The following is a 21,544-nucleotide window of genomic DNA, read 5'->3' on the forward strand; positions in this document are numbered from 1 at the left end:
AATCATAAATTCTGCCAGGGTATTTAAACTTATGAGCACAACTGTATTATACATCAGAAGTATAAGCATGGAGGAGCAGCCCCTCCAAAATAAACATATAGACTCCAGCAGAGCAGGTTCCCAGGCAGACTGACACAGTGGGAACATACAGCAGACATCAGCTAGGCTTTACAACATGAACCTTTCCTCATGCACACTGAGTAAGGGCAACAAACACAGCAACACTGGCTCCTTAGAGACACTGCAGAAAATATTTCACTAAAAAATTCTTATTGCAGAAAAAAAAAAAAGTTCTGCCTCTGGGATGATGCATAATTAAGGGGGAATACCTTGAAACGTTGCATGTTTTTGCACTATTCGCAATAAAGATGGCATAAATAAAGTGTTGTGGATTATAAGTGTATGTACATAATGGATTGAGCAGTATCCCTATCAGCCATGTTCACCTATTAACTCAGTTAACTACTGTACTTATTGTTTGTGTCCTACAAATGTAAGACTGACTAGTAGCTATGAATAGAAAAGGGGTTTTAAAGGACAGAATAGACCAATTTTCATTTTACTGCATGTAGATACCAGTATAAAGAAGAATATGCACAGATACTGATCTATAAATCCAGTATAAAACCTTTAAAAAAAAACTTAAGCACTATTGATGAGGTAAGGCTGGGAAAAAAGGAACACCAGACCCCCCCCCCTCCCCAGCACAATGTTATTAAAAAAAAATAAGCAAAACTATACATGGTTACAAAAACACTACCAGGTGGGCTATATAAATGGATCATCTACAAAACATTTATGCAAAGAAAAACATATAGTGTGCAATGTGCCTTTAAGGGCATATACAGATCTTGTGATAGGAGATATTCTTAAAATGTTGTCTGTTTACATACCAAGGGAAAATGTTGTAGAATCCTACAATAAAAGACAGACATGTCTAATTAGAAAGGGGAGGTAGCAGCATGCCTTTGTCAATTTTGGCATTGTTTCGGTACGAGTGGTGGTGAGGCAACATTCTAGCCATGACTCCTAAATATTTATTTTTGTTTTTTAAATAAACCATTTTGTTCTCCAACGTTTCATCATATTGGGCCTAACCATAAAAAGTTATTGTCAAATCTACATTATACCTGAGACAGTAAGAATGCCAAGAAGCCTCACAAAGTTGTTTGCATACAAACATGCGTAGAATAACAAAGTTAGGATTTATGTGACAAATGCTAGGAACCATTTCACCCATGATTTGTTAAGTCCTTGTCTAAAAGCAGGCTATTAATCATGGAAGATGACTGATATGTATGTTCCATGCACAAAGGATGCTTACCTGTTAGCATAGAGATAAGCACTGTGGAGGTGCACATTATGCAAAGCTTTACATTATAAAAGGCTAAACCAGCCTTTTGTAAGGCTGCTTTGTAGCAGTTACTGCATGGTAGTATACTGGAGAAGCATTTTTTTGCTACTTTAATATCAAAAGGTTAACATTTTCCAGGTTTATGGTTAAAGGGACACCACCACGGCTAAGCAAAGACAACAAAGTAGGCACATTAATAAATAGCTAGCACAATGCATAGTCAATTTTTACTTATATTAGTTGTTGCAGCCCTAATTAAAATACATACATGCTTAATGTGATAAAGGATGCTGTATGACAGTCCACATTTAAAAATAAAAACAAAAAAACAACAATTACTGCAGAAACAATTAAAGTGACAGTCAAGTCAAAAAATAAAACTTTAAAAGGGACACTGAACCCAAATTTTTTCTCTCATGATTAAGATAGAGCATGCAATTTTAAGCAACTTTCTTATTTACTCCTATTATCAAATTTTCTTTATTCTCTTGGTATCTTTATTTGAAATGCAAGAATGTAAGTTTAGATGCCGGCCCATTTTTGGTGAACAACCTAGGTTGTCCTTGCTGATTGGTGGATAAATTCATCCAATAAAAAAGTGCTGTCCAAAGTCCTAAACCAAGAAAAATGCTTAGATGCCTTCTTTTTCAAATAAAGATAGCAAGAGAACAAATAAAAATTTATAATAGGGGTAAAATTAAAGTTTCTTAAAATTGCATGCTCTGAATCACAAAAAAAAAAAAATTGGGTTCGGTGTCCCTTTAATGATTTAAATAGGGAATGTAATTTTAAAACAACTTTCCAATTTACTTTTATCACCAATTTTGCTTTGTTCTCTTGGTATTCTTAGTTGAAAGCTAAACCTAGGAGGTTCATATGCTAATTTCTTAGACCTTGAAGACTGCCTCTAATCTGAATGCATTTTGACCACTAGAGGGCATAAGTTCATGTGTTTCATATAGATAACATTAAACTCATGCACGTGAAGTTACCCTGGAGATAGCACGGATTGTCTAAAAGAACTGAAATAAGGGGGCGGTTTGCAGAGGCTTAGATACAAGGTAATCACAGAGGTAAAAACAGAATTTATGCTTACCTGATAAATTACTTTCTCCAACGGTGTGTCCGGTCCACGGCGTCATCCTTACTTGTGGGATATTCTCTTCCCCAACAGGAAATGGCAAAGAGTCCCAGCAAAGCTGGTCACATGATCCCTCCTAGGCTCCGCCCACCCCAGTCATTCGACCGACGGACAGGAGGAAATATATATAGGAGAAACCATATGATACCGTGGTGACTGTAGTTAGAGAAAATAATTCATCAGACCTGATTAAAAAACCAGGGCGGGCCGTGGACCGGACACACCGTTGGAGAAAGTAATTTATCAGGTAAGCATAAATTCTGTTTTCTCCAACATTGGTGTGTCCGGTCCACGGCGTCATCCTTACTTGTGGGAACCAATACCAAAGCTTTAGGACACGGATGAAGGGAGGGAGCAAATCAGGTCACCTAAATGGAAGGCACCACGGCTTGCAAAACCTTTCTCCCAAAAATAGCCTCCGAAGAAGCAAAAGTATCAAGTTTGTAAAATTTGGCAAAAGTGTGCAGTGAAGACCAAGTCGCTGCCTTACATATCTGGTCAACAGAAGCCTCATTCTTGAAGGCTCATGTGGAAGCCACAGCCCTAGTGGAGTGAGCTGTGATTCTTTCAGGAGGCTGCCGTCCGGCAGTCTCATAAGCCAAACGGATAATGCTTTTAAGCCAAAAGGAAAGAGAGGTAGAAGTCGCTTTTTGACCTCTCCTTTTACCAGAATAAACAACAAACAAGGAAGATGTTTGTCTGAAATCTTTAGTAGCCTCTAAATAGAACTTTAGAGCACGGACAACGTCCAAATTGTGTAACAAACGTTCCTTCTTTGAAACTGGATTCGGGCACAAAGAAGGTACAACTATCTCCTGGTTAATATTTTTGTTAGAAACAACTTTAGGAAGAAAACCAGGCTTAGTACGCAAAACCACCTTATCTGCATGGAACACCAGATAAGGAGGAGAACACTGCAGAGCAGATAACTCTGAAACTCTTCTAGCAGAAGAAATTGCAACCAAAAACAAAACTTTCCAAGATAGTAACTTAATATCTATGGAATGTAAGGGTTCAAACGGAACCCCTTGAAGAACTGAAAGAACTAGATTTAGACTCCAGGGAGGAGTCAAAGGTCTGTAAACAGGCTTGATCCTAACCAGAGCCTGAACAAATGCTTGAACATCTGGCACAGCTGCCAGTCTTTTGTGTAGTAAGACAGATAAAGCAGAGATCTGTCCCTTTAGAGAACTTGCAGATAATCCTCTCTCCAAACCTTCTTGTAGAAAGGATAGAATCTTAGGAATTTTTATCTTATTCCATGGGAATCCTTTGGATTCACACCAACAGATATATTTTTTCCATATTTTATGGTAAATTTTTCTAGTTACAGGTTTTCTGGCCTGAACCAGAGTATCTATCACCGAATCTGAAAACCCACGTTTTGATAGAATCAAGCGTTCAATCTCCAAGCCGTCAGTTGGAGGGAGACCAGATTTGGGTGTTCGAATGGACCTTGAACAAGAAGGTCCTGTCTCAAAGGTAGCTTCCATGGTGGAGCCGATGACATATTCACCAGGTCTGCATACCAAGTCCTGCGTGGCCACGCAGGAGCTATCAAGATCACAGAGGCCCTCTCCTGATTGATCCTGGCTACCAGCCTGGGAATGAGAGGAAACGGTGGGAATACGTAAGCTAGGTTGAAAGTCCAAGGTGCTACTAGTGCGTCTACTAGGGTCGCCCTGGGATCCCTGGATCTGGACCCGTAGCAAGGAACCTTGAAGTTCTGACGAGACGCCATCAGATCCATGTCTGGAATGCCCCATAATTGAGTTATTTGGGCAAAGATTTCCGGATGGAGTTCCCACTCCCCCGGATGAAATGTCTGACGACTCAATTTTCCCAATTTCCACTCCTGGGATGTGGATCGCAGACAAGTGGCAGGAGTGATCCTCCGCCCATTGAATTATTTTGGTCACTTCTTTCATCGCCAGGGAACTCTTTGTTCCCCCTTGATGATTGATATAAGCAACAGTCGTCATGTTGTCTGATTGGAACCTTATGAATTTGGCCTTTGCTAGTTGAGGCCAAGCTCTGAGAGCATTGAATATCGCTCTCAGTTCCAGAATGTTTATCGGGAGAAGAGACTCTTCCCGAGACCATAGACCCTGAGCTTTCAGGGATTCCCAGACCGCACCCCAGCCCACTAGACTGGCGTCGGTCGTGACAATGACCCACTCTGGCCTGCGGAAGCTCATTCCCTGGGACAGATGGTCCAGGGTCAGCCACCAACGGAGTGAATCTCTGGTCTTTTGATCTACTTGAATCATTGGAGACAAGTCTGTATAATCCCCATTCCACTGTTTGAGCATTCACAGTTGTAATGGTCTTAGATGAATTCGTGCAAAAGGAACTATGTCCATTGTTGCAACCATCAATCCTATTACTTCCATGCACTGCGCTATGGAAGGACGAGGAACAGAATGAAGCACTTGACAAGAGCTTAGAAGTTTTGATTTTCTGACCTCTGTCAGAAAAATCCTCATTTCTAAGGAATCTATTATTGTTCCCAAGAAGGGAACTCTTGTAGACGGGGACAGAGAACTCTTTTCTTTGTTCACCTTCCATCCGTGAGATGTGAGAAAGGCTAGAACGATGTCCGTATGAGCCTTTGACAGGGACGACGCTTGTATTAGAATGTCGTCCAAGTAAGGTACTACTGCAATGCCCCTTGGTCTTAGAACCGCTAGAAGGGACCCTAGCACCTTTGTGAAAATCCTTGGAGCAGTGGCTAATCCGAATGGAAGAGCCACAAACTGGTAATGTTTGTCCAAAAAAGCGAACCTTAGGAACTGATGATGTTCCTTGTGGATAGGGATATGTAGGTACGCATCCTTTAGATCCACGGTAGTCATAAATTGACTTTCCTGGATGGTGGGTAGAATCGTTCGAATAGTTTCCATTTTGAACGAAGGTACCCTGAGAAATTTGTTTAGGATCTTCAAATCCAAAATTGGTCTGAACGTTCCCTCTTTTTTGGGAACTATGAGCAGATTGGAATAAAATCCCATTCCTTGTTCCTTTATTGGAACTGGGTGTATCACTCCCATCTTTAACAGGTCTTCTACACAATGTAAGAATGCCTGTCTCTTTATTTGGTTTGAGGATAAGTGAGACTTGTGGAACCTTCCCCTTGGGGGTAGTTCCTTGAATTCCAGGAGATAACCTTGAGAAACTATTTCTAGCGCCCAAGGATCCTGAACATCTCTTGCCCAAGCCTGAGCAAAGAGAGAGAGTCTGCCCCCCACCAGATCCGGTCCCGGATCGGGGGCTACTCCTTCATGCTGTCTTGTTAGCAGTGGCAGGCTTCTTGGCCTGCTTACCCTTGTTCCAGCCTTGCATTGGTTTCCAGGCTGGTTTGGGTTGTGAGGCATTACCCTCTTGCTTAGAGGATGCAGAATTAGAGGCTGGTCCATTTCTGCGAAAGGGACGAAAATTAGGCTTATTTTTAGCCTTAAAAGACCTATCCTGTGGAAGGGCGTGGCCCTTTCCCCCAGTGAAGTCTGAAATAATCTCTTTCAAATCAGGTCCAAATAAAGTTTTACCTTTGAAAGGAATGTTAAGTAATTTTGTCTTGGATGACACATCCGCTGACCAAGACTTTAGCCAAAGCGCTCTGCGCGCCACAATAGCAAACCCTGAATTTTTCGCCGCTAATTTTGCTAATTGCAAAGTGTCATCTAAAATAAAAGAGTTAGCCAATTTAAGTGCGTGAACTCTGTCCATAACCTCCTCATATGGAGTTTCTCTACTGAGCGACTTTTCTAGTTCCTCGAACCAGAACCACGCTGCCGTAGTGACAGGAACAATGCATGAAATTGGTTGTAGAAGGTAGCCTTGCTGTACAAAAATCTTTTTAAGAAAACCTTCCAATTTTTTATCCATAGGATCTTTGAAAGCACAACTATCTTCGATAGGAATAGTAGTGCGTTTGTTTAGAGTAGAAACTGCCCCCTCGACCTTGGGGACTGTCTGCCATAAGTCCTTTCTGGGGTCGACCATCGGAAATAATTTCTTAAATATAGGGGGAGGAACAAAAGGTATGCCGGGCTTTTCCCACTCTTTATTTACTATGTCCGCCACCCGCTTGGGTATAGGAAAAGCGTCGGGGGGCACCGGAACCTCTAGGAACCTGTCCATCTTGCATAATTTCTCTGGAATGACCAAATTGTCACAATCATCCAGAGTAGATAATACCTCCTTAAGCAGTGCGCGGAGATGTTCTAATTTAAATGTCACAACATCAGGTTCAGCTTGATGAGAAATTTTTCCTGAATCTGAAATTTCTCCCTCAGACAAAACCTCCCTTATGGCCCCTTCAGATTGGTGTGAGGGTATGACAGAACAATTATCATCAGCATCCTCTTGCTCTTCAGTGTTTAAAACAGAGCAATTGCGCTTTCTCTGATAAGTAGGCATTTTGGATAAAAGATTTGCTATGGAGTTATCCATTACAGCCGTTAATTGTTGCATAGAAATAAGTATTGGCGCACTAGATGTACTAGGGGCCTCCTGCATGGGCAAAACTGGTGTAGACACAGTAGGAGATGATGTAGTATGTTTACTCCCCTCATTTGAGGAATCATCTTGGGCAATATCATTATTTGTGGCAGTACTGTCCTTACTTTGTTTGGACGCTATGGCACAATTATCACATAAATTTAAATGGGGAGACACATTGGCTTTCATACATATAGAACATAGCTTATCTGAAGGTACAGACATGTTAAACAGGCTTAAACTTGTCAACAATGCACAAAAAAAGTTTTAAAATAAAACCGTTACTGTCACTTTAAATTTCAAACAGAAAACACTTTATTACTGAATATGTGAAAAAGTATGAAGGAATTGTTCAAAAATTACCAAATTTTCACCACAGTGTCTTAAAAGTATTGCACACCAAATTTCAGAGCTTTAACCCTTAAAATAACGGAACCGGAGCCGTTTTTCAATTTAACCCCTATACAGTCCCAGATACAGTCTTTGTTAAGACCCAACCAAGCCCTGAGGGGAATACGATACCAAATGACGCCTTCTAAAAGCTTTTTCAGAGATTCTTAGATCCTCACACATGCATCTGCATGCCCTGCTCTCAAAAAAACAACTGTGCATTAATGGCGCGAAAATGAGGCTCAGTCTATGACTAGAAAGGCCCCCTGACTGAAAAAAGGTGTCCAATACAGTGCCTAAATTTGAATAATATGCACAAATAAAGCAATCGATTTAGCCCATAATAAGCCCTTTATTCTGTTTGTTTTTGACTAAGAAAATGGCTTACCGGTCCCCATGAGGGGAAATGACAGCCTTCCAGCATTACACAGTCTTGTTAGAAATATGGCTAGTCATACCTTAAGCAGAAAAGTCTGCTAACTGTTTCCCCCAACTGAAGTTACTTCATCTGAACAGTCCTATGTGGAAACAGCAATCGATTTTAGTTACTGTCTGCTAAAATCATCTTCCTCTTACAAACAGAAATCTTCATCCTTTTCTGTTTCAGAGTAAATAGTACATACCAGCACTATTTTAAAATAACAAACACTTGATAGAAGAATAAAAACTACATTTAAACACCAAAAAAACTCTTAACCATCTCCGTGGAGATGTTGCCTGTGCAACGGCAAAGAGAATGACTGGGGTGGGCGGAGCCTAGGAGGGATCATGTGACCAGCTTTGCTGGGACTCTTTGCCATTTCCTGTTGGGGAAGAGAATATCCCACAAGTAAGGATGACGCCGTGGACCGGACACACCAATGTTGGAGAAAAGTGTATTTCTATAAGTGTTGTTTATGCAAAAATTGGGGAATGGGTAATAAAGGGATTATCTTTCTTTTTAAAGAACAAAAATTCTGGTGTTAACTGTCCCTTTCAATTGATATGCAACATGTTGATTTTAATGGTTAAATGGCAAAATAGTTAGCAATAGATTACATTGTATTCACTCATTTAATGGAGTCAGCAAATATATATTTTTTAAAAAATATACCAAGTACAGTATGTCATGGCTTTTTAGAGGGACAAATGTGCTACAATTTAACCTCCAGCTCTGAATGTCTAAACATAAATTCCACCCTGGCTCCTAATTTTTTTTTACACCTTTTACATAAATTTAAATTCTGATAAGTGGGGTCTTAAAATGAACTTGAAGTGATGCATTAAAGGGGAATTTGATTAAAAAATATATCATGCACATAAAACTGCAGAAGCAAAATGTATGCTCTGCATGAAAATGGTTAGGTTAAAGGGACAAATAGAAAATAAAAAAAGCTTTTAATGTTCTTAAGCACTGTGTAATGTTTTTTTTAATTAATTTTTATTGAAATGTCGAACCATACAGACAAGGATATTAATAGCGCCAAACATCTGTTGAGACATGATTCATTAAATATAAAGACAAACAAATAGCAAACACTTAAGAAATTGACATCGTTGTCTAAGGAGTAATCAAGCAATATAATATAACACAATTAGATATAATTTTATCATCACTTTGCGAAAACAATCTTAACCAGTGTCAAAATCAATACATTTGTTAGTTTTGCTATAGTCTCCCATAATCTAATAGTTTTATCCTATATACCATATGTCTAATCAGAAATCACTTTAACAGGTCCTATAAGACATAAACAAAGAGTTTTACCAAGGGAGAGGTAATATTTTTTATATATCATATTTCTCCCGAAAAGAGAAAAAAAATAAAAAACAATGCTAAAATATACTAATATGTAACAAGCTCGACCTTATTTTTCTAAGAAGATTTGGAACCACCACTGAAAACAATTGTATGTTTCTTCATTTGAGGGTTCGGGGAGGGAGGGCCATAGCGTAAGAAAAAGAATATAAAGACGGAAAAAAAACCGAAAAAAAATAAAAATAAATAAAAACAGCACGAGCCCGACAATCTAAATACAAATTGTATAGAGGTGTTAATAACTGTCTCTGTACATTATTATTTTTGTATAATTTAATAAAATCCATCCATTTTGTAACAAATCTATTTTGTGTATTTCCGAGTTATTTACATTATCAAACTGTTCTATTACGTATTGAGATTGTAAAAGAAATGTTACGTTATTGCTGGTAGGCTCCCTTTTTTTCTTCCAGTTTTTAAGAATAAGATATCTCCCCCCTAAGATTGTTGTGTTAATAAATTCTATATTAACTGATTTATCTCGCGTATCTACAAGAAAAAAATATGCTGAAGTTCTATTACGAAATTTGTAGAAATCACTTTACCTAGCCAGAATTGTATACGTTTCCAAAATTGGTTAATTTTTGGGCAACTCCAAAACATGTGAACCAGGTCAGCCTCATAGGAGCTACATCTAGGACATAGATTTTGAGATAGGGGAGACCATTTATTTATTCTAGCTGGCGTTATGTATGCTCTATTTAAAATTTTTACGTGAATTTCATGCCAGTTTGCGGATAATGTGGCTTCCTCTAAAGCAGTGATTTTAACCTTTTTTTTTTTTTTTTTGCCGTGGCACACTTTTTTACATTAAAAATTCCTGTGGTACACCACCATCCCAAAATTTAAAAAAAAAAAAAAAAAATCACACATTGTAGCCTAATACAGTATATATATATATATATACACACAAACACACACATACTGTTTGTATTGTGCTGTTATGCCATGCCTCCTACAAACTACCCCTGCACTGGGAGTAAAAAACAAGCAAAGTTTAAAAAATATGTCACACTGTTGTCAGTCTGCCGTGGCACACCTGAGGATCTCTCACGGCACACTGGTTGAAAAACACTGCTTTAAAGCAATTATACTATATTTCACTTTCTTTTCATCCAAGTTTGGAATATCTGGTTGCCATTTTGAACAAATCTCTACGATATTAGACTCCATTTTTAGATAAGAATTTTATACCAATAATTAATAGAGCGCTTACCCATTTTAAAAAGGGACAGTCCCATTTTAATGCCAGAGTGTGTCCAATCAGTTTTACTATCTTTAGTTATTTCACGGTACCAATGTCTTATTTGTAGATATGCATAGAAATCTAGATTCTGAAGCTGGAAACAGTCTTTAAGCTTTTCGAACGTATTTACATTATAGGACCCAGATTCCTTTAGTTGGAGCCATGTGTGTGTTAGTCACCAATCAACAGCTATCTCCCAGTAGTACATTGCAGATCTTGATCCTACCAGGTATGTCTTGCAACAAAGGATACAAAGAAAAACTATTTGAAAGGAAAAAAAAGCCAGTACATTGAAAAAAATTCACCTAAAATAAATATATATATATATATATATATATATATATATATATATATATATATATATATATATATATATATACACACATACACACATACCATGAATGCTTAAAGGGACAGTCTACTGGAGAATTGTTATTGTTTAAGAAAACAATCCCTTTATAACCCAATCCCAAGTTTAACCCTTTAAGGACACAGCTTTCAGTTTGCTCAACTGTTTTATGACGGAAAAATTCTGTCATATGTCCTTAAGAGGTTAATAATACTTTTTACCTCTGGGATTACCTTGTATCTAAGCCTCTGCAGACTGCCCCCTTATTTCAGTTCTTTTGACAGACTTGCATTTTAACCAGTAGGGATGCACCAAAATGAAAATTCTGGACCGAAACCGAAAATTCAGGATGCCCTTTGCCGAAAACGAAAATTACTTTTACAAAATGGTTTTAAAATATTTTTTTGACTTTTTTTTTTACAATTTTATTTATAATATTAGAGATTAATTAATCTGAAACTAAAAACTACAAGCAAATAAAATAACCACACTTTTATTGAAAGTGACACCAAAATTGGACAAAAAATAAATAAGAAAAATTTGTTTCTGTTATAAAGGATAGATTGAAGAATAATGTATTGTTGATATTAATTTAAAATCAATATACATTGACATTCTTCAGTTCTATGCAACAAAATCAGATTTAACAGATTTTCTTTAACAATTATCCAAATAAAATATAGTCCTATAAAACTACTATTATATCTATGTAACAGTAAAACAGTAAGGGCTAGATATATTACATTTAATTGGTAAGCTTTACCAATGCTCTGTCTGATTACATTTCCAACTCCATTAAAGTCAATATGAAGTTGGAAATATAATCAGAGGAGTATTGGTAAATGTTTACTAATCAAAATATAATCTAGCCATATGTCAAGTAATGAACTCAAACAAAACAGCAGCTTTAGGCTAGCTTCATGCAAGTACTAACATTCTAATAATTGCTTACACAATTTATGAAAACTGGAAAAACACATAAGGCAAAGGGCCTCTAGTAATTTCTAACTTGTTTATGTAAACAACAATATTTCCAAATTTGACAATTATTGTGCAAAACAGTGCAAGAGACAGCAGTAAAACTAACCTCAAATTTTAACCAAATGTAACCTCAAATCAAGAACAATTTTTTTCAGGGCTACACTTTTTTTAATGTAAATAAAATAACTACACATATAGCAAATTGGAACGATTTCTATTTAAGTAAAAAGTGGCAGGTTTCTTTTCAAGAACAAAAGTTGCTCAGCTTTCTCACAGGAGAGACGGTTCCTCTTCTAATCCAGAACGTGAGATGCTGCGCTGAATAGTCTCACTCTCTGTGCTGGTGCTTGGGGCAGATAAATACCTGCGTGCAATCCTTGCAAGCAATGGAAAGCGTTCTTTGTTCATGCGCCAGTAGTCAAGGGGATTGTCGCTTCTGGCGATGGGTAGTTCAGCTAGATAAATCTCCAGCTGTTGTGTAGCTGCGCTTGTTGTGGCACTGCTGTGGATCGGGGTGATGCTTTCCTGTAGAATCTCGTCAAACATGTCAGAAAGCGAGGGAGTGTGCTCATCACTTGTACGTCGTGATCGTTTCTCTGGCACACTTTTCTCTGTGCATCAAGTCTCCTTCACCAGATGCTTCCATCACCTCCAGCTGTGCCTGTATCATTTCTCGTGTACGCTGCTTTTTCTCTGAGACAAAGTAATGGTCTTTAAATCGAGGATCTAGTACTGTGGCAATGCAGTACAGAGGGTTGGATTCAGTGTCTTGAAAGCGTTTGTTAACAGCCTCCAATAGAGTGCTTTTAGCTGTTTTTACGCCATGTTTGCACTTCTTTTCCCAGCAGACGCTTCAGTGCTGCAATCAAGGGTTATAAACTTCATCAACAGATGCATTAGCTGAGCTTATTTCCTTGGTTAACTGTTCAAATGGAGCAAGAAGAGACAATATTTTCAATTTTTCTCCCTGATGCGGTTATATCTGATATGCTGCGCTGACTCAGCACTCCCTCATTCATAGCCAACTGCAGCGTGTGTGCCATGCACGGTATGCTATTGAGCCCACTGTCCTCCATGTTCCGTGCATTATCTCTGACAATCAGATGCACTTTCGACTTGTCAATGTGCCAAGTTTCAAGCATGCTAGCTAAAGCCTCTGATATCGCTGCTGCAGTGTGTGACCCAACAAACTTGTGCCTGAAGCAAAATGAGTTGAAATTTAAAATCAGCATCTATCCACTGCGCTGTTAAGCTGAGCATGCTAGTTGGACTTAGATCTGAGCTCCAAATGTCGGTGGTAAAACTTAAAGCTATGATGTCTGTGTTCAGGAGCTTATGAATGTGTTTTGAAACACGATCTAACATTTCAGGTAGACAGGTTTCTGAAAAATATCATCTGCTTGGCAGTGCGTAACACGGCTCAATGTTCTATGAGCTTACGAAATCCAATGTCTTCTACAACAGAGAATGGCTGGTCATCTAAGGCAATAAATTCCATTACTTTCTATGTAATGCCACGTGCTTTGGCACTATCATTTGTAAATTTCTTAGCATTTTCAAAGAATGTGGCGACAGATGGTGTTGGTGTGCTAGTAGTTGGGGTACTTTTAAGCATGGTTGCTTTTCTGTACTCTTCATACTGAATTGTATGTCGTGTTTTCAGGTGGTGTATCAACCCTGTTGTGGAAAAGTTCCTCGACACGGTACCCCCTCTCAAAATTTCTGCTGAACAAACACTGCAGATGGCAAATTTGATGTGTAAACTTTGAATTATTTCCACACCGCTGACATTTTAAAGTCACTGAAAGAAGACTATGCCTCAGCTATAACAAACTTTATAAAGAAAAAAAAAAGGAAAGTGAGTGACTGACTAACTTAAATTAACTTTATTTTATTATTTTTTATTTTTTATTTTTTTTATTAGTAAATAAAAAGGTACATAATATACAGTGCAACCCAAAGCTGCTATCTCAGATTTTTTAAAACTGAATTGAGGGGGTAAAAGAGTAGACTAACACAAAATATAAGTGCATTAGGCTGATCTGGTCCATAATAATTAAAGGGACAGACAGTATAGTAAAAATAAACTTTCAAGATTCTGATTGCTGGGCATGTAATTTTTAAAGAACTTTCCAATGTACTTTTATCATCAAATTTGCTTTGTTCGCTTGGTATTATTAGCTGAAAGCTAAACCTAGGTAGGTCATATGCTAATATCTTAGCCCTTGAAAACCGCCTCTTACCTGAATGCATTTTGACAGTTTTCAATAGAGGGTGTTAGTTCATGTGTGCCATATAGATAAAATTGCGCTCATACACGTAGAGTTACCTGGAGTCAGAACTGATTGGCTAAAATGCATGTCTCATATACATATGTACACACGCAAAGACATACATAAACACACAGTCATATTAGTCATACACACACACATCATACCTACACACACAAGTCAACATACATACATAAATACGCACACTCATACATGGATACTCACTCATAGTCATACATAAAAAACACATTCATACATAGTCATACACAACATTCATACACACTCAAATATACACACAGGCACTCATGATACAACATACAAAGTCTACACGCACTTATGATACAACATATAGGGACAGCACAATATACATACATAGCTCTGTATATAGTGTACTGTATAGGGACAGAACAGACTCTATACACACAGCTCTGCATAGTTAATGACCGCACAGTGTATACACACAGCTCTGCATAGTGTATAATGACAGCACAGTAGCAAACATCCTCAAACTTGGCCCTCCAGAGGTTTTGGAACTACATTCCCCATGATGCTCAGCCAGCTGATATGCTGGCTGAGCATCATGGGAAATGTAGTTCCAAAACCGCTGGAGGGCCAAGTTTGAGGATGTCTAGTGTATAGTGACAGCTCTCTCTGTATAGTGTATAGGGTCAGCACATTGTATACACACAGCTCTCTCTCTGTATAGTGTAAAGGGGCAGCACATTGTATACACACAGATCTCTCTCTGTATAGTGTATAGGGGCAGCACATTGTATACACACAGCTCTCTCTCTGTATAGTGTAAAGGGGCAGCACATTGTATACACACAGCTCTCTCTCTGTATAGTGTAAAGGGGCAGCACATTGTATACACACAGCTCTCTCTCTGTATAGTGTATAGGGGCAGCACATTGTATACACACAGCTCTCTCTCTGTATAGTGTAAAGGGGCAGCACATTGTATACACACAGATCTCTCTCTGTATAGTGTATAGGGGCAGCACATTGTATACACACAGCTCTCTCTGTATAGTGTATAGGGGCAGCACATTGTATACACACAGCTCTCTCTCTATATAGTGTAAAGGGGCAGCACATTGTATATACACAGATCTCTCTCTGTATAGTGTATAGGGGCAGCACATTGTATACACACAGCTCTCTCTGTATAGTGTATAGGGGCAGCACATTGTATACACACAGCTCTCTGTATAGTGTATAGGGGCAGCACATTGTATACACACAGCTCTCTCTGTATAGTGTATATACTAAATAATATACTATTAAGACAGCACAATACACTAGGTATCTGTGTGTATACAACATGCTGTCCCTATTGACTATACAGAGGGCTGTGAATAGTTTATATGGGCGTTTCCAAAGATGCTGTCTGTTGCAGATGTTACACAGAATCTTCATTCTGCCCATGTATTTGCCCATTATAACAACAGGGCCCCAAACCATTTGCTTATATATGTGCCCCTGGGATGTAGAAAGACATATGTTTGCTTTTGTTTAATAATTTTTTTTTGTTTAATAATCCATTTGACATTTTACTTACCAGTTAGACATTTCGGGCATATAAAATATTGCTTTTTTTTATTAAACTTTAATTGCAAAATGTAGAGCTGCACATTCTCAGTTCTCTACAAGATACACAGGCATAACTCAATGCTGTCACTTGTGAGGTCTTCTGAAGGCAGCATTGGATCATTGAATCATTCTGGGTAAAATTATTAATTTTGCCCAGAATAATTCAATGATCCAATGCTGCCTTCAGAAGACCTCACAAGTGACAGCATTGAGTTATGCCTGTGTATCTTGTAAAGAACTAAGAAGAATGTGCAGCTCTACATTTTGCAATTAAAAAGATTAATAAATCAATAAAGTTATGCCAGAAATGTCTGCAAGAGGTGCAACTGCGATCAGTTGCCACAAAAAAACATTTAATAACTGAGTCTCTTTTTGGAAATCTGAAGACCTCCCTCTATGCAGCCTCATTAGGTATGTAGTATGTACCTAAACTGTCAGCCATTGCAGATGCACGCATAGTCTAATGTTAAGACAGTCAGTGTTTTGATTGGCAACACTTCTCATGTCATTATCTTAAGGGTCTATTTTTTTTCCCCCCATTAATGTCATTAGGCTTTTTCACAGATACTGGGTGAGCAAGATGGTCTCATTCATTAACAAGGCATACTTCGCCGTATGGCCCATATTTTTTATAGCACCACTGAGAAGAACTGAGGAGACTTATGGGCACTTCCTTACCAAATCAAACGGCTTACGGCAATGCACGCGCTAAACGTGGGCGACGTGACTATGCGCCGACAGCGCACTTAGAAGACGTTAGGCGCACTGAGGCTTCCAGGATGTCAAAGAAGAATGAAGAACTACTACTCCCGGTATGCAAGACTGTGCGCGGGAGGGCTCCAGGATAAACAACCACTTCCGGTACGATAGAAGTGCTGCGCGAGGGCTCCAGGATAAACAACCACTTCCGGTATGATAGAAGTGCCGCGCGAGGGCTCCAGGATGAACATCTCCGGGTAATGGGTATGGTACCAGGACATGCACGGCAGTTTTACTTACTCCACATATGATTTGTACTACTGACTCTGCTGGGCATGTTAAAGCTCAATTTTCGGCCGATTTGCTGCACTTTCGGCCGAAATGGGAAAGGACCATTTTCGGCCGAAAATTTCGGTGCACCCCTATTAACCAGTGTTGGCTCATAAATCACTCCACAATGCTATCTATATGGTAAACATGAACCAGTGCACTCAAGCTGTGAATAAATGACAAAATGCATTGAGATAAGAGGCAACCTTCAAGGGCTTAGAATTTAGCATGAGACTACCTAAGTTTAGCTTTCAAAAAATAGCAAGGGAACAAAGCAAATCTGATGATAAAAGTAAAGGCTGCGACACACTGCAAGCGATGCAAAGCAGCTGCTTCGCTCCGTGTCGCATCGCTTCAGGAAGATCAAATATTTCATCTCTGATAGCTCAGCTACGCGGCCTGACGCAGCAGACTGCTCAGAGATGAAAAGGCAGGACACAATGAGCGCGCACAGCCGCATCTACACGCTGCGCGCCGCTCCGCTTGCAGTGTGTCACAGCCTTAAATTGGAAAGTTGTTTAAAATTGCATGCCCTATCTGAATCATGAAAGTTTAATATTGACTAGACTGTCCCTTTAATTTTTACATTTTTTTAATGCTGTTCAAACGGATATGAAAATATCAGGAAATGCATAGTTGTGCATAGCTGATCCCTATGGATAGACAGCTCACTAGCTCATAAGAACAACTCCCAAAACTATCAGAAGATAGAAACACATAGAAGTATGAATATATATATATATATAAAGTTTTTCGTCTTATGCCTGTGGAGGGTGACACTGTCAACAAGCACAGCTTTGTGTATTGTCTTTATCAGCCAGTGAACAATCGATTCCATGCACTCGACGTTGCGCATAAACATGCCCTTCTGTTACATTCAACCCCAATATTGTGTCTATATAGCTTTTTTTCATGCAACAAAATATTTTCTAAATATTGCAGGCTTTTCCTACATGCATTACATCAATTTGTTTTAATGTGTTCATATTTAAAGTGAATGTAAATTTTGAGTCTAAAGTGCCCGGTTTTTAAAAATTTGATTAAAATCAGGGGCACTTTAAGTCATCAAAATTTACATTTCACTTGTGTTGGGAAAAAATACTTACCTTTTAATCTTGACAGCTGCTCCAGCTTCCTCCACCCATCGCAAAGCCACTTCTTGGGTCTAAAATGAGGAATCTGGCTTCCTCCAATAACGGCGTTGAATCAGACACGGATTCCGGGGGGGGGGGTCCGTGATTGGAGGATGACAATCCATAATTTATGATGTCAGAAATGGCTTGCGACAACCGGGGTAGCTGGAGCAGCTGTCAAGATTAAAAAGTATTTTTTTCCCCAACACAAGTGAAATGTAAATTTTGATGACTTAAAGTGCCCTGTTTCTAATAAAAAAAAAAACAAAAAAAAAAACAGACACTTTAGACTCAAAATTTACATTCACTTTAACACTGATACTAAATGTATGAAACTGTTTTTTCTCTCAAATTACAATCGAGTTAACCTATTCATGTCTAAATAATTAATTGGCTAAATATTTATTTTTTCCCAGTCCATTTCATATTATAAAAGGAAAGAATGTAAAAGATGCACATACACAGATATAATAAATAGTGTAAGTAGAAAAGTGTGTGAATAAATAGTGTAAGTAGAAAAGTGTGTGAATAAATAGTGTAAGTAGAATAGAAGTCTGTGAGTATTGAAACTACTAAAGTATTTCTGCAAAAGAAAACTTCAAAACCTCAAATCCCGTGAGCATACACACATAACGGAAATACAGAAGAAGAACATTATGGTTACATATATGCAGTCCATTTTGAAATATATTTATTGAGCAATTAGCTGCCACAAAGGGTTGAAGCAATGCGTTACTGACCCTCAGGCAACCAATAGATGTAACGCTAAACTTTTTCTGCACTAGTTAAAAGAGGGGTTGTTTACATACAATGCATCATGATGATGCCTGTATTATACACTCATGCCGTCCTATTTCTTTGCTTTTATATACAACAAAAGGGCGCATTATACAGATGCACATGACATACAGATTGCGCGTAGGTTATTTTACCCAAAATCCTGGTCCATGGCCTTGAAAAAGTACTTGACGTGGCTCCGGCCCAGCGCCGCCTTGAAGTCCCGCAGTCGAATTTCTTGGGCCGGAACGGGTACCTTCACCAGGTAAGGAGTCTCCTCCTCATCCAGGTGATAGATCACCTTGGTCTCGTTGCACGCCATCCTGAGGCCTAACACACCACGGAGCCTCGGCCTCTAGTAAAACTTAACACCCCCCCAACTGAGGGGTGGACGTAGCTGCAGGGATGCGCCTGACGTCAGCTCGCGAACACACAGTAGGGCGGGAAGCAGCGGCGTACACGCCTACTGTGGGTAATGGGGTCGTGTGTGACGTCACGCTGAACGGTGCGATACTCTGCGATTTGACGATTTGGAAAGATGTACTCGGGTATGATGGAGTAACACATCATATTTGCGTGGTAACCTAATAAACACATTTATATTATACCTTGTGTACTTGGTATTTAAAATTGGGTAAATTGTTCTGAAACTTAAATTTACATAATACCTATATGCTAAACCGTTTGAAAGTGATGCAACAAATCTGTAAAAAAAAGTTGACAAGAAAGTATCATGAACATCTCAAATTGAGATGTTCATGATACTTGTCAAGTTTTTTACAAGAGCATTTACTATTGTGAGTTGAAGAATTTTTTTGGTAAAATAAATTCCATTGTACATTGAGATTCTCAATGTAAAATGGAATTTATTTTACCAAAAAATTTCTTCAACTCACAATAGTAAATGCTCTTTAAACAGATATCGTTCAGCTGTCAGCTGCATGTTGAAAAAAAAACAACAGCAGCCAATCAGCTTCATCAGTGCTGATGTCACACTTTTCTTTACTGTGATCTTATGTGATTTCACTTCATACTAACTTCCTTAAACTGAATAGGGGAATAAATAGCATGACTGTGCCTGTGTTCTAGGGAAACGACAAACTTGTGAAATTAGTGAACTGCATCACTCCCTGTGACGTAGCATCAGCTGTTTCACAATGTTTGACCATACTGCGCATGCGTGCCAGCATCATTACATACCTGCCCGCACACTTCACTGCTACAGTTTCAAGACCCGTGAAATTCCTGGACCCTCGTTACCGCGCATGCGTGGAATTTGAAACTGTCAATACGTGCCCCACTTTGCAGTACGTCTATATGCAAGATTCCCATTACAGTTATACAATGACATTAAAGAAATGAATTGTTCAAAACTGTTTGCTTGTTCATACACAATTGTTTTACACAGGAGCTCCCTTTTAAGTTGTTATATAAAAAAATTCTATTTCATTTTTTAATGTCACCATATAACTCCCTGTGACGTAGCATCAGCTGTTTCACTCCCTGTGACGTAGCATCAGCTGTTTCACAATGTTTGACCATACTGCGCATGCGTGCCAGCATCATTACATACCTGCCCGCACACTTCACTGCTACAGTTTCAAGACCCGTGAAATTCCTGTACCCTCGTTACCGCGCATGCGCGGAATTTGAAACTGTCAATACGTGCCCCACTTTGCAGTACGTCTATATGCAAGATTCCCATTACAGTTATACAATGACATTAAAGAAATGAATTGTTCAAAACGGTTTGCTTGTTCATACACAATTGTTTTACACAGGAGCTCCCTTTTAAGTTGTTATATAAAAAAAATTCTATTTCATTTTTTAATGTCACCATATAACTGGAATGGGAATGCGTATAAACATATGCAATATGGGGGCGGTATTGACAGTTTCAAATGCCGCGCTTACACGGTAAAGAGGTTCCAGGAATTTCACGGGTCTCAAAACTATAGCAGTGATGTATGCGGCCAGGTATGTAATGATGCTGGCACACATGCGCAATATGGTTAAACTTTGTGAACAGCTGATCCCACGTCACAGGAAGTGACGTGTTTGCTAATTTCAAGAGCTGCAACAACTAATCGTTATAATCGATTATAAAAATAGTTGTCAACGAATCTCATAATCGATTAGTTGGTTAGCAATTAGTTGGTCTGTGCACTCTAATGAACTCCTGCACATGGTATTGTGTTTTATGGTTATGCCCTTAGCCTAAAGGATGTCTACAGAAGTTTACTTTCCACTTTTTCAGGACAGCATAAGTTTACAATTACTCATGGCATATATGCAACCCAGAAATAATAGGAGTTATCATTTGGATTGTTTTTTATTAAATCAGGTGATTTGGGACTATGCTTTGTATGATATAGTAGTTATTTACACCTAGCCCTAGATTGATGGGAGTTGTTATTTGAATTGTTTGCACAGTTATTAGCGGATCACTTGCTATTGCTGAATATATGTACTGTATAGATAAATATTTATGGCTTTGTCCTGTTATTGATATAAAGTCCTTAGCGCTTTTTTTTATATTTTTAATAAATCTGATAATATGTACCAGATTCAACCTCTATAGGTATACTGTATATCTGTTATTTTTAGAGCAGACTAGATATTTTCCCCTAACCTTATAGCTGGTTATTTACCATTGCATATAGATATTCAAGATATATATATATTTTTTTAAATTAATTTTTTTTTTTTTTAACATAACATATAACATTTGGAGACTCGCAGGTCTCCTACACAAGGTGACATGTATTCTATATTCGGACACAAAGGTCCTATTACAAATCTTATCAAGACATTGAAATATACCGCGTTTCTTCTGGATATTCAAGATATTTTTTATGTTAGAATGAAGTCCAGGCTTACTTTGTTGAGAGGCCCTTTGTATTGGTGGAGAGCTAACAAAGATAAATATCCCCCTTTGTCGAAATTGTCAAAACCCTATATATGCATCTCAGACACCTCAACA

General features: G+C 38.4%; 1 protein-coding gene across 3 annotated transcripts in view; it reads right to left on the reverse strand.

Moving 5' to 3' along the window:
• DVL2 (dishevelled segment polarity protein 2) overlaps positions 1-18,988 on the reverse strand; it is a 129,592-nt gene extending 110,604 nt beyond the window's left edge. For all 3 annotated transcript variants that reach the window (XM_053718435.1, XM_053718434.1, XM_053718433.1), the window contains exon 1: positions 18,717-18,988. In XM_053718435.1, the coding sequence (XP_053574410.1) occupies positions 18,717-18,883 (167 nt within the window). In that variant the 5' untranslated portion in view covers positions 18,884-18,988. The remainder of the gene's footprint in view (positions 1-18,716) is intronic.
• Between the last annotated feature and the right edge of the window lie 2,556 nt (positions 18,989-21,544).

The sequence above is a fragment of the Bombina bombina genome, chromosome 6 (genome assembly GCF_027579735.1).
Source record: "Bombina bombina isolate aBomBom1 chromosome 6, aBomBom1.pri, whole genome shotgun sequence".
NCBI classification, from domain to species: domain Eukaryota; kingdom Metazoa; phylum Chordata; class Amphibia; order Anura; family Bombinatoridae; genus Bombina; species Bombina bombina.